At 41.3% G+C, this 14126-nt stretch overlaps 1 protein-coding gene across 1 annotated transcript; it reads right to left on the bottom strand.

Moving 5' to 3' along the window:
- Positions 1–7198: 7198 nt before the first annotated feature.
- cox16 (cytochrome c oxidase assembly factor COX16) lies at positions 7199–12544 on the bottom strand. Its single transcript, XM_019278237.2, has 4 exons — positions 12334–12544; positions 10306–10383; positions 8843–8911; positions 7199–7978 (listed from the first exon to the last, which is right to left on the bottom strand). The coding sequence occupies exons 1-4, from the start codon at positions 12391–12393 to the stop codon at positions 7865–7867; spliced, it is 321 nt and encodes a 106-aa protein (XP_019133782.1). The 5' UTR covers positions 12394–12544; the 3' UTR covers positions 7199–7864.
- Between the last annotated feature and the right edge of the window lie 1582 nt (positions 12545–14126).

Raw genomic sequence — 14126 nt, 5'->3', positions numbered from 1 at the left:
GCAGCTGTATTCATGTGACGCACCATGAACCGCATGACACCTCAACAGCAAAATCCAGCATCAGTCTGGGACAATAGCTCCTAAAGTTTTGTGCTTGTGACCCATTTCTACAAAGCTACGTCTCCTTGTATAAAAGAAGGATTGAGAGGTAAAATAAGGCTTCATTTCAGATTTTGAAAGTGGCACAACAACATTTATTTACACGTCTTGGTGAACAAGATGGTGACAAAAGTGGTGAATGCCAACTTGATCTGCACACCAGCGAGCTGCAGCATCCTGAACCGTGGAGGGTTTGCAGTCAGACACAAGTCGCCTGAAACTGAAACTACATGAACGCTCTGCACAGATTTCCTCGCTGGTGTGACTGTGCCCTCATTCTTTACTGACCCTGTAAAGTGAGCACCACTGCTCTGGATTTCATTGGGACAATTTCTTTTGTAGAAACCAAGCAGCAACCTCTGTGGCTGTGAAGTGAAGCATGGAACTGCAGTTTCTCTAACGTCCACTTGAGGCTGGCTCCATAAGTGAGTCAGTCTCCATAAGTCCCCATGTTAAAGCAGAAATAAACATGTTTACAGCCTGGTACAAAAAACAGTTTTGGTCTCTGTAGCTAATTTCCCCGTTCATGACAACTGTACTGAGGGTGAATTTATATACAACTCACCTGTTCACATTATATTAAGGCTTAAAGTTATGCAGGATTAAGAGCGTGGACGCTTTGATTGACAGGTAAGTGCTGTTACAGATGGTTTGTTTGAGCAACCAGGCTTCATTCAGCCGCCTCAGGTCTGCAGATGATCTGCCCATTTTTAGAGTAGCCGGGAATCGGAAGAGGCAGGACGTCAACAACGCGGCTCTGTGAGCGATGTCACGGATACAACATCCGTTCTTTAAACTGTGAGTGGATGCCAACCGTTATTTCTTCTTCATTTCTATGATCTTTACCATTACAGATACCTTCACCTCCTGTCTTAGACTATAAACTGTAATCACGAATATTTGCTCCGTTTTATGGGGCCACCAGCCAAAGAGGAGCCGCTGCACTAGAGATAACATACTCGTGGTATCCAGCCAGCTCCATCGCTGTCATCCCATCATCCACACATGCATGCATTGGATTGATAAGTGGGTATGCACATAATCACACTGAGAGGAAGAACTGGTTACTCTTCATATAACGCTACATAACCTTGACTACCCTGCACTAATAAATCCTCTCCTTAAATAAAAAATAAAAAAAGCCCTGACAGTCCATAAATATGCAGAGTGCAATGCAGATAGAAGGAGGCCCCGGCGAGATATAAGCTTTCACAGCGTATGTACTTTCAGCTCAAATAATATCCATAGAGACCCGTATTTGCACACAGAGTATAGCTCGTCTATGGAGAGTGCCCCTTCTGCAGCTGCAGCTATTGGAGCTGAGCATTCAGTGGTTCACTGGTCTGGAATATATTTGCAGAGGAAGATGGGTGAGAGAGGGATACCCGCACTGACTCCATTACATCAGAGACGGCGTGCACAGAAGACGAGTGTAGGACGCTGGACTCCCCCCTTCGTGCCTTTATGGAGCTGAATGAAAAAGAGAGAATTAAAAAAAGGCGGAAAAGAGAACAGAGATCAACGCAGAGAGGTCAGAGTCTGCAAGCCGCCCGGGCCCCAACAGCCACATCTCCATGGCAACGCGTGGCCCCTGCCTCCGTCCTGGAGGAGAGTGGAAGTGACGGTGGTGATCTGTGCGCGCTCCGTCTGGCTCATTATGTGGGGAATGAAGTGAAACAGCCAGGGGGTGCATTTGTTCTGCGTGGACTACCCCTCAGCTGCCAAGCGTCTGTCTATTTATAGAAATGAAATGAAAGAGAGAGAGAGAGGCAAAATAAAATAAGCACAGGGGCCATTTCCCCAATCACTTCCCTCCCTCCGTCCCTCCGTGCGGGAGAGTCTATTTTTCTGTTGTTTGATTCAGTCGCTCTCTCAAAGTGACATTTAAGTGAGTCAGTAGTGAAGGTTGAGGCTCGCACTGACCGCAGGCGGCAGCTTCATTGGCTTTGTTTCCTATCTGGGACGAGAGATTGATAAAAATACACACATGGGCTAAATTAAACCTGCACCAATGGATTGTTTTGATTAGAATTAACCTCAATTATTTCATTCTAATTAATCATTACAGCGATTAAAAGTTCAGAAAATGTTGTCACAACCTTCTACAGCGCAGTATGACGAGATATTCCATTTACAATTATATAAGAGAGATATTTTAATTAATACATCACTTGTCATGTGACTCTTGTAGGTGTACAGTGCTCAATAACAAACAACACTTTCTCTTGAGATGTTTCAGAGCTTGGAAACAAACAAATTATTCTCTCCATCGAGATTTTATTCATTCACTGTAGTTGTAGTTCTATAGTTGTTGTAGACTGACTGATACTTTCAAAGTCGGTACAAAGATATGTTTGACCACTAGAGAGCGCTGATACGTTTATTTCTCACCTGTATACAGATCTATAAATCTAAACACAGCTCTGTAAAAACTAATTGGAGCACAGTCTAATCAAAAATGTGCATGAAAATCAGCTGATATATAAATATTGGATGTTTTAAACAGTCAATATCAGTTATTGGTACCAACCTGGTTTATAGTCCCTGTGTGTTGTGAAGTGTAAATTGAAATATGCTTTAAAGAGGTGACCAGGTGTGTACCATGCATCAAGTCGAGTCCTTCCTACAGTGGACGGGGTTCATGTCATCCCCCCTCTCGCTCTCCTGTCTTTCCTGTCCATGTCACCATCTAAATAACTTAACAGCAGCTAAAAATCTTGTTTCCACTGACCTGAAGTGCTTTAACCTCCCATCTGATGTATATTAAAAAAACTGGACAGCGTATGTGTGACGTCGAAGCGGTGTTTTGAAATATGCGGCGCCATGTTGGCCTTAATATAACCTGAACAGGTGAGTTGTATATAAATTCACCCTCAGTACAGTTGTCATGAACGGGGAAATTAGCTACAGAGACCAAAACTGTTTTTTGTACCAGGCTGTAAACATGTTTATTTCTGCTGTGAAACATGGGGACTTATGGAGACTGACTCACTTCTGGAGCCAGCCTCAAGTGGACGTTTGAGGAACTGCGTTTTTTTGGCTGTCACTTTCCTTTAAATCCTCTGCTTGTGAAGACAGAGTGGAAATAACAGCATTTATCTGCACACTGAATGATTTTTGATACATGCTGACTATAAATGTTTAAAAACAGTTTTTTTTATTTCTGTTATAATATATTTTTTTGTAATCTTAAGGATTATAAAGATTAAAGACATTTCCTGGGGAGATGCTGTATCATTGATGATGTTACGCTGCATTACTTAAAAGTCCAATTACTATAAAAACAGCTTATCTCCTGGTTTACACTCAAGGTCACCCTCTCACTGTCTAATGTTACATCCTATCCTCGCAGCACAAAGTCATAAACGCCATCAAGTCTGAGGATTTTCCCGGGTTCCCCGGTCGATTCACAGGATGTGATCCAATATTTTGCACTTCACTCTCGGGACTTGAATGATCGCGTCTCTAATCTTTGTGAAAAATGTCTTCTTGTGAGATAATACCAGCGGTAATTAATCATCATCTGGAGTGTGAGTGTGTGAGTGTGTTTGGGAGGAGGAAGATTTTTTCATTCATCAAGGGCCAGAAAGACGGAGAGCTGCTGCTGCTGCTGCTGAGTGTTTCCACATCAGAGCTGTGATGATCAGCCAGTTTGATTCATGGAAAACTAAAAACTCAGTGTTGCAAGATTAGAAGGAAGAATCTGAATGATTCAGGAGCCCCGGAGCTGTGAAGGACCCCTGGAAGATTACAGGGATTATAGTGATTCAGTGTTTAAGAGCTTCGGCTGTCACAGGGCCCCAAATTTCCACCCTGGCTAACATGATTCTAGTTTCCCAGACCTCATTAGTTCTCCCGCTCTTATAACGACATAGTAAATATTGAATTTGATTTCTTCTTTTCTTAGCCGTGGCTGGTGAATATTTGATGGCGCTTTCCTGCATTTTCAAATCAAAGATTTACCAGCACGTGAAGGGGCGGGACCTCTTCAAATTAGAGCTCGCACATCCTGACAGCTCGCTTTCCACACAGTGACCCAGTTTGGCCTCTGACGGCTAACACCCCGCGCCGTGTAACAGAACTGTAGTGTGCTGTAACGTATCTTTTGCTTCAGCGCTCTGCAGCCTCCCTTACATGGTTCATTTGAAGCGAGCGCTATATGTGGGAGATGTGAGGCGGTTAGTGAGGTTACAGACGGTTCAGCACACACAGCGAAACAAAGATCAGATGGTGCACGCTTAAGGGAAGGACAGAAGATCTGATGTTAATGTTTAATAATATTTAGACACTATTCTGTGCTGTTAATGTTCAGATCGTATAAAGACGGCGACCCTGTCCACTGTCCTCAGTCAGTGTTTCAGTCAGTTTCATAATGAACCCAAAGTTTCTGTGGGAGCTTCCTCGAGTAAAACAATGAAGGAGGAAGGTCGGCTGAGCGTTATAGAGCGAACACGCTCAGCATGGAACAATAAAGACTGCTGACAGAACTTCAAACTCAGTACTTTAAGAAGCTCATTAAAAACAATGAAGGAATGAACGAAGCGGTTCAGTTTGTTTAAATAAAAACCAAGGTGAGAAGCTCAAACACTGAAATAAGTTTAAATCAAAATGCTGAAATAAGAAATAAACTTCTAGGAACAGAAACATGTGTTAAACAGTTAATTCCACATTGTAGTCATTGTCTTGTTTTCCCTCTTTAAGTGCTGTAAACAGACAAAGTCAAATCAATGCCAGTTCAGGGCAACCACACTGCTGAGAGAACTTCAAACTCAGTACTTTGTTAAGACGCTCATTAAAAACAATGAAGGAATGAACGAAGCGGTTCAGTTTGTTTAAATAAAAACCAAGGTGAGAAGCTCAAACACTAAAATAAGTTTAAATCAAATCAAAATGCTGAAATAAGAAATAAACTTCTAGAAATAGAAACACACTGATGTGGCAGCCCAGTTTAACCTCTGGGGACCACGAATGAAAATACTGCGACACCATGAACACTGACTGGATTTAAACACAATGTGAAGTGAAGTGTGAGTGTGGTCATCATCAGTAGTTAGAATTCTTGTTTCCTTGTACCTGCATCTATTTAACACAAGTCAAATGTTTCTGTAAACTGACACAAAAACTTCAAATATATAAATGTGAGTGTGATTTCCAAGCTGCTGTCAGTCAGCTGTAGAACATCCTGCTTGTGTTCACCTGTTTCCTTTGGATATTCTTACTTTGTACTTTGTGTGTAAATATTCAGTTTTAAAGCGATGCACTCGGAGTGAACCTTTCTTTAAAACATTTCTCTCCTTGTTTTGGTCAGTTAAGAAGTTTGCTGTCCACAGCCTGGTCAGAGAAAAGAATGAAACACAAACTAAAACAAGTTGTTACCTGAACAAACTCACCTGGCTGAATTTAGTCTCCAGCAGACTGGTCGTAGTGCTGCCCTCCACAGGTCATCTGCATGTAGTCAACTTAAAGTTAAATCCTCATGAGCATTGATTCACAGAACAGTCTGCACCTTTAAGTTTCTGACTGACTCTGCTGGCATGAGGATTCTCTCTGTGAATCTTCTTCTACTTTGGAGTTTTACAGCAGTTTGCATCCATATTGTTGCATTTACTGCCCCCTCCTGGTCTTCACTGCTCCCTGACTGAATGTTACCTGAGTGAACAGATTTATACTGATTAGGTCAAACCAAATAACACACAAGGGGGAAACCAACTACAACTAAATACAAGTTAAACTATCTAAACCCAAACCCTCCCCCATGACATGAAGCACATGGTTTGACCCAATGAAGTGAGCGCTTCATCTAATGTGGCCTCTGTCCTAACAGGTGCTTGGAGGCAAATAAAGGCTGAAAATGATGCAGAAGAAACAAACAAAAAAACTCCAGGAGACGAAGAAACAAACAGACGAGGCCTTCAGCACACAGCCTCCACTCTGTCATTAAAGTTCACTCCACTCTTCAGTTGTTGTTTTCAGCAGAATTCATTTAAATTTTCCATCAAACACAAAATTATCCAGTTCATAGAATTTCACAGAGAAATTGTTGAATTTACATCATGTCACACTAACTTGGATAACAACTTATAATCCAAGTTTTTTATTCAGGCTCTTCATGATCAGTATCTGCTTCCTGCTGCCTGACAAAAGCCAGCTGTTTAATAAACTTGAATAATTTAAATAAAGATTTATTTGTTGTAGTGAGTGACGGGATTTCTGGATCCTGACACAGTTCCCTCCAAGTGAGGCAGTTATCTGGTGTTACGTAAGAAGACAGTGGACACACAAGTTTAATTTCATCATTAATGGTGAAATACTAAAATTACACTGACATTCTTTGGGAAACACCAGAACTACTTTCCACCAAAGAAATTAGGGTTTGTGAACATGTTCATTTACCACATGCACATCAGCGATGATTCCCAGAACGTATACGTCACACTGAATCTAAAATATGTGCGTCAGGTCGGTGTGTTTAGATTTGACTGATGCAAACTGTAGCAGTGAAGGTTTTACAATAATTAATTTCCTGTTGTTTGTAGAACACCTACACGCACCAAAGAGTTTACTTTATATTTTAGATGTGTTCTCGCTGCATGCCTTCAGGTTCTGATTCTGCAGCGTGAGCCACAACCTCCTCAGTGCAGTTCAGCCCGGCTCATCGACCGTCACCAGAATCAGTATTTCTTCTTTCCCGCAGTCAGAAACGGCTGCTTCCTCTCTGTAGCTTCCATTTCTTAAACCTCTAATCAGAATCAGCCTGTGGAGTGTGACTGACCTCTGAGAATACAGACGCACCAACACGTGGCCTCTTCAGAAACACGAGCACACGCCAGACATTTCAATCAACTCGCAGCCTGACGAGAAAAGCTCAATCTGATCTGACGAATGACTCGATTGTGCCGCTTTGTCGTTCAGACGGAGCTGATCTGCAACAATCCTCACGCAGGAGCTGCTGTTTGTTTGTGTGTCATAAATTCCAGAGGGCGAAATCATGAACATAAAAACAAAATGTGATTACTAGAAAATGTATCCCGGCACATTTTCATACAGACTCCTACACCTGAAGAATATTCATTCCATCCCGAACGAGGGGAAAGCAGCACATACATTCCCCGTCAGTCACACAAACATTACTTACACTCTGAAGACTCGCAGCTAAAATCATGTTCTTTGGGTTTGTAGGACAAAAAAAGAAAAAAAAGGTAATACTATTTCCATCATAAACATAATAAATCCAGCGCGTTGCAAAGTAATAACTGTCAGAGAAACAGATTACTGTCGAGAACCATGAAGCCCGAGGAGAGGCCGGACCGAGCCGTTATTTATTCTTTCATTCTTTGAGCTGCTGAATCAATGCAGCGCTGCTGTAAACAAAGACTCAGCGCCTCAGAAACTAAATAAAAGTAAAAGTAACAATTTGGATCATTTATTGAGAAGCAGAAATCACACATTGATATATATATATTCCTTTCCTTGCTTTGTGTGTGTGAAAGGTGAGGACACACATGTGCCACCTACTGGCTGTTTTTTTATTACAGTAACTCACCAACAGGTGACTGTGCACGTCTCTTTAAATTTCACATCAACCTTCAACTTATTTTCAAGGTTTCTGGCTCATGCTGCGTCATTTTAGCCAGCAGCAGTCGTGATTGAGGCTACAGCTTGTGTACAAGTCCAACACGACACACACTTGTCTGGTCTGACCGGCTGCAGTGTGTGTGTGTGTGTGTGTGTGTGTGTGTGTGTGTCCGCCCGGCGTCGCTGGACTTCACTCTTTTTTGTTCAGCCTGGAGCGCTGCTGCTCCTGGTACTCCCTCGAGTCCTCCCATGGACGAGGACCGCGGATGTTCTTCCACTGCAACAAATTCAACTCCTTCACCTTCTGTGGAGAGGACAACAAAAAAAAAACAAGAGACGAGATTCAAACTTCAGGATCAAATAATCCAATATTTTTCAGTTTGCATGTTACCTGTGTGACATACTTGAATTAATGCAGAGTATGTGTGATGCTTACCAACTTCCCGTCAGCACTGAACACTAAATCAATCAATCAAGTTTATTTATATAGTCCTTTACAATAGCCAGACGGTACCCCCAAAAAAACAATACATAACAGGTACATAGATAAATAAACACAATTAAAATTAAAAGTGCTGTAGTGTTAAAAACCTTCCAGAAATACATAAGAAGCAGCAGACAGAGTGAGCACACCTGAAGGAACGGCACTGCCCTAGTCAGAATAAAACGCCAATCTAAAAAAAGTGTCTTAAGTTTTGATTTAAAGAGGCTGAGGATGTCGCCGGGCAGTTTGTTCCACAGTCTGAGAGCAGTGGCGGCAAAGGATCGATCGCTCCACTGTTTAAGTCTCGACCTCGGGACCTCCAGCAGAAGCTGAACCGAAGAGCGCAGGGCAAAAAGTTAAAAGAGTGGGCCAAGCCATTAATGGCGTTAAAAACAAACAACAGAAGTTTGAAATTAATTCTAAGACGGACTGGGAGCAAACTTGAGAACAGTCTTGACTGATCGAACCCTTCTCGAGGCTGTAACACTGACACAGTAACAACTTTATTCTAAACAATTCAATATCAAAGTGAGGAGTTATGTGGAACATCACCATGGTTTACTTCAGATGTGTTCACATTGTTTACCAGCACCGCTTTATTCCAGATGAGCCACACCAGTTAGTTTCTTCTTCCCCTCCACCTTCCCCTCCACCCTCGGGTCACCCCGGCCTGTCTCTCCTTACCTCGTACTCCTCCTCCAGTATGGCCGACTGCCTCTCGACGTCCACTTTGGCCAGCAGAGAAGGATCCAGCTGAGAGAGAGGAGGAGAAATGAAGACATGAAGACAGACATATGGAGGAGAGGCGGAGCGTACCAACATGCATGTTATGAGTTTCGAATAGTTGCAGGTTTCGACTGAAGCTCCTTCAGGCAGCGTCTCCTCCTCCTCCTCCTCCTCCTCCTCCTCCTCGCCTTCTTTGTGCATTAAATCTTTAACATTTAACTGACGACGTCTGCAGAAGAGGTGAAGTACTTTTCGGCAGAGATCTCTCGAGAGCCAGTTCACCTGCTCGGACTCTGTAAACGATTCTGTTTGATTCGGCATCAAAATCATCAGGATTCATAAAAACAATAGAAAAATAATGAGTCAGAGAGTTTTGGCAGAGAGGGAGAGTCGAGTCCGATGGAGCTCTCTGTGTTTTGAAATTCAAATTGATTTTGCCCGAGAATAGGACTGAAATGAATCCCATTCTGAATCATTACTTTTAATGAGTTCTAATATTTCACAGCAATAACGCCGCGGTTACTCGGCTGACTGATGACTTTCATAATCCCGTGATTGATTTTTAATTAGACCTACATTACTACGGCAAATAAATAATATATGGAATATTTTGCGGCCTTCAGAACAGGGAATTAATAGCCAAAGTAATTAGTATGATACCTGTAATGAGGCTGTGATTAGCTTTTCTTTAACGGTCACGAGCCTCGAAACCCGAACTGGGAGGAACAAAGATGGAAAAACACCTCTGCCTCGAGGCTGAGGAGAAAAGACGTAAGCCTCGCGGAGGTTTGAATCAATCAGGGGTGAAATGGGAACAAAATATTGGAATGGGTGTTTTTTATCATGTGCACTTGGACAGATGTTCGGGTCTGCTGCATCCATCTGGTGGCTGCTATCAGCTCTGGGCCTGCTCGACGGATGGTGCAAGAGGAGGAAAGCTGGAAGCCAGGAGCAGATGGTGCAGTGACCGGGCCGCCACCAACCTGACGAGATCTGCTACAGTTACCTCATGAGGTAACTGTAGCCTTCAGCCAAGAAGTTAGATACGTCACCGCCTCACGTGGACGGCAATAAGAAAAGACGCTCCTTTCATCTGGATCCCAGCAGAGTAAAATATCACGAGACAGCCACTTCCTCCTGGCAGCTTCTCGTGACGGGCCGGTCTTCTGTCATTTCTAACGAAGCGGGTCTGTCAGTTAATGAATTATTAGAGCTCGCTCTCACTCCTTGCTCTCGTACTGATGGCTTAGAAAAGCCCGTCAGGGAGCAGCGCAGGATGATGGATAGACAAAAGTATCGGATTCCTGTTTTTACTGACTCTCGTGCAATTATGTGTCCGACCACTGGAGGGAGTTCACTGCTGACAAATATTCTTTCCACTGGATTCTAGAAACATTTGTGTGTAACACGAGGCCACGAACCTTTCTTTTGTACTTCTGGGCATCGTATCGGATCTGTGCGAACTCTCGCAGGCCGAAGGAACCGCCAACAACGAGCAGCTGAAACAAAATACATACATGAAAGTAGATGAAGAGCGTTTGATGAGAGATGTGGAGCTCAGTTAACCATGAGGACTTAGTCAGCATTTAAGCTTTAATTATGGAAGAGTATGATCATAAAAATCTGATTTAACGTCACAACAAATAACCATGTGACCTTCATGGAGCACTTTAAGTGAACTTTAATGACAAATACATTAAATATTGTGCGACAGCTGCAGGTCCTTCATCACCTGCACCACCTGATCATGTTGTAGTCTCTTTTTTTCTATTTTATTTCATTTATTTCTTGCAGTTATTATATATATCACTTACTTTTGTAATATTATTTATATTATGGTCACTACTCTTGGAATAATATTATTTGTATCATTGTCACTTTCTTTGCAATATTTCTCACACTATGGTCACTTTACATTACAATACTCTTTTTATACATCATGCCACTTTTATCCTCAGTACTTGTCTGTTTTTGAAGGTTGATTGTTTTTCGTGTTTATTGTAGGTTAGAGATATTTCTGTCTGTTTATTGTGTTTGCCTTTTCTACTTGTTTCTAATTCTGTAGTGTAGCTACACTTTCCTCTGCTGCTGTAACAAGTAAATTTCCCTGTGGTGGGATGAATAAAGTATATCTAGTCTAATTCTCTGTTTATTGGTGTAAAATTCACCTGAAACTGTTTACAACTGTTTGTGTGCGGGTGATGTGAGGAGGTTGCAACAAAGCGCTGAGTCCATCAGATGCAAACCGGACCTTTAATGTGTCATAAACTTCACATCAGGTGGTCTGACACTGTGTTCCTCAAACTTTTTTACCACCTCAGAAAATATTCGCCTCTCTAAGTATGACTAAATCTAAAATCCAGTGACTGCTACAGCGACAGCTGACACAGGTTTACTCCTCATCAGAATGTTATTGATTATTGATCAGAGCTCGTGTGGTTTAAAGGTATCGCTGGAATGTTTTTGAAAATAAGTTTTTGTTTCATAAAGATCCCAAGATGGTAATGCTTGGACTAATACCAAATGACATAACTGGAAGAGGGAAAAAAATACCTTTTACAAATATTACTGATTGCAGCTCTTAAATGTATTACAGTTAAATGGTTAAAAGCCGACGCTCCAACATACAATATGTGGATTGAAAAGGTATGGGAAATCTAACAAATAACTTATTCCTTGAGGCTTCAAAAAGATATATTTGTTAGCAGATGGAGACCTGTCATGACCGTATTAATGCTGTAAAAGTTATGCTATATTATTTTGCTTTATTTTATTTCACCTCATTTCATTTACACTACTTATTAAGTAATTACTTATAGCTATGTTTGTGTGTTACTCTTGTTTAATTATGTAACTTACACGTCTAACCTGTTGCACATCCTTTAACGCTGTATTAAGCAGCTCATAAATGAAAAACAGCAGAGTAAATGTGATTCTACATATATATGCCTGTATAAGCTGTAAAATAAATAAAAATTAAGTTAAAAAAATTAGTTTTTGTTTCAATATCGGCCAAGTTCATTCACACAGTGGAATATGATGTGGATCAGGAGTAACAGGAGTAACTTTAAACTTAGTTTAATTTCATTCAAACTGTTGTAGATAGTTTGATTAAACTACTACTACAGGAAGGTGACGTACCAGCACTGGTACTCGGACCACAGATTGAGAACCAGTGCTCTCACACATTCGTTAATCACTGTAGATAACCTTTAATAACCTTTACTAATCAAAACAGTTCATATTAAAAAGGTGCAGTGTCAGAAATATGAAATAATACTAATAATGTGTTTTTATTGACACTGCGCCTTTAAATCATATAACAGCACAAGCGTGTGTTACTGTCTCTGACCGACAATTAATTAATTAATTAACTGTGATCATGATGACGTCAGTAGACTGGTTAATTAGCGTGTTTGCAGCAGTGTTAGCTCGCCGTGCTAACTCACCATCATGGGCAGTCCGTATCTCAGAGTTCGGTTCCTCTGCAGAGTCCTCAGGTCCAGCATGGCGCCTCCTCACACACACATGTTATTATTAATATTAATTATTATTATTGTTATTAATTCTGAGGCTAACTCTGAGGCTAACTCTGATGCTAACAGGTCACAGCTGACACTTATCTAAATGTGTCCGACCTGCTTAATGTGTCCGTGTGGTTATGAAGACGTTATAAAGGTTCCGGGTTGTGTCAACAATGGAAAAAAAAATTTAATGTCGAGAAAAAAAAAACATAAAAAATGTTTTTAGATGTTACTGTAATATGGAAGGTGGACTGGTGCCAGTTCTGGTTCTACTTAACTGGTATTTATTTCAAAACTAAATTATCTCATATCTCACTGCTTTTTACTGTTACTGGTTCTATTTAACTGCCGTTTATACACGTGTATATATTGTTTAAAATAGGATATTGTATAGGGTATATTGTTAAAGTTGTGTTTTCTTGCTATCACTTACCCTTTGGGAGCTGCGGTAACAAAAAAACAATTTCCCTACGGGGATTAATAAAGTACTTCTGATTCTGATTCTGATTCTGATTCACCTCCCTTGAGCAAGGCACCGACCCCCCCAACTGCTCGCATCACTCCACCATCTCTCTCCACATTTGCACGTCTATGAGCCTTGTACTTGTATGTGTGTGTGTGTGGAGTTAAAAAATAAATGCATGTAAATAAAAAACTGATTGAAAAAAAGAAAGTATCTCTTCTTCTTACTAAATGTCTTTGTGTCAAAATATTTGGTTTAATCTGTAACCAGTGTACACAGAGTATGTTCAATATGTATATTTCTCTCATGTATATTTGTAAAGGTAGAACCACATGTGCTTCCTCCTTAGAGTTTGTTCTATATATATATGTATGTACACACAGTGTGTGCATGTTCTCCATTGTTACTTGTAATGCTGCTGCAACAATAGAATTTCCCTTCAGGGATCAAAAAAGTATCTATCTATCTATCTATCTATCTATCTATCTATCTATCTATCTAAGTCTCTCACACACTTTCCCCTTTACATTGATGTGTCTGCATGTTTTGCTGCGACCACCGCTCCCCTTTACACCACTGCTGACCATTTTGTCGTCTGTCTGTCCATCCCGTCTCAGGTATTTTCACTTCATTTGTCTCTTCACAACACTGCATGGCCATGTTTCTTCTTTTACCAGACATAGTGACTTCCTCTGCGCCCTCCAGTTCTCCATGTTCACTGCTGAATGTGTCGATTTGTTTGTCTAACTGAATTCATCATGAAGTCGTCTGTTGATACTGTGTGAACCACTAAAACACAACATGAACTGAACTTTATTGTTTTAGCATGCTGTGGATTCATAAAGCTGACTCACTATGATCATAATCCCAAACTCATGAACAAAGTACCTGAACGTCCCAACAGATTTCACTCAGAACCATGAAGACGTACAACACACCACCTCCACCTCCACCTCCAGTATCCTTCTGTGTGGGCCATCGTCTTATCCAGTCTGCAAATCCAAGATACTGATCCCCAGATTGCTCCTGAAGGCTGCACCATCGGTGTGTGAATGTGTGTGAATGAGATATGTTCACACGTGGTTTCCATCCACTGATCCTCATCAGGGTCACGGGGGAGGACTGGAGTCTATCCCAGCTGACTTTGGGTTCATCACAGGACACACAGAGAAAAACAACCCCAGTCCCAGCCGAGGTTGGAACCACAAACCTTCTGACATTTTTTCGACTTTAACTGCACACCGTGAAGCTGAAG

Source organism: Larimichthys crocea, chromosome XXIV (assembly GCF_000972845.2).
Source record: "Larimichthys crocea isolate SSNF chromosome XXIV, L_crocea_2.0, whole genome shotgun sequence".
In the NCBI taxonomy this organism is placed as follows: domain Eukaryota; kingdom Metazoa; phylum Chordata; class Actinopteri; family Sciaenidae; genus Larimichthys; species Larimichthys crocea.
The sequence above is the reverse complement of the archived record's forward strand: the minus strand, read 5'-3'. Positions and strand labels throughout refer to the sequence as shown.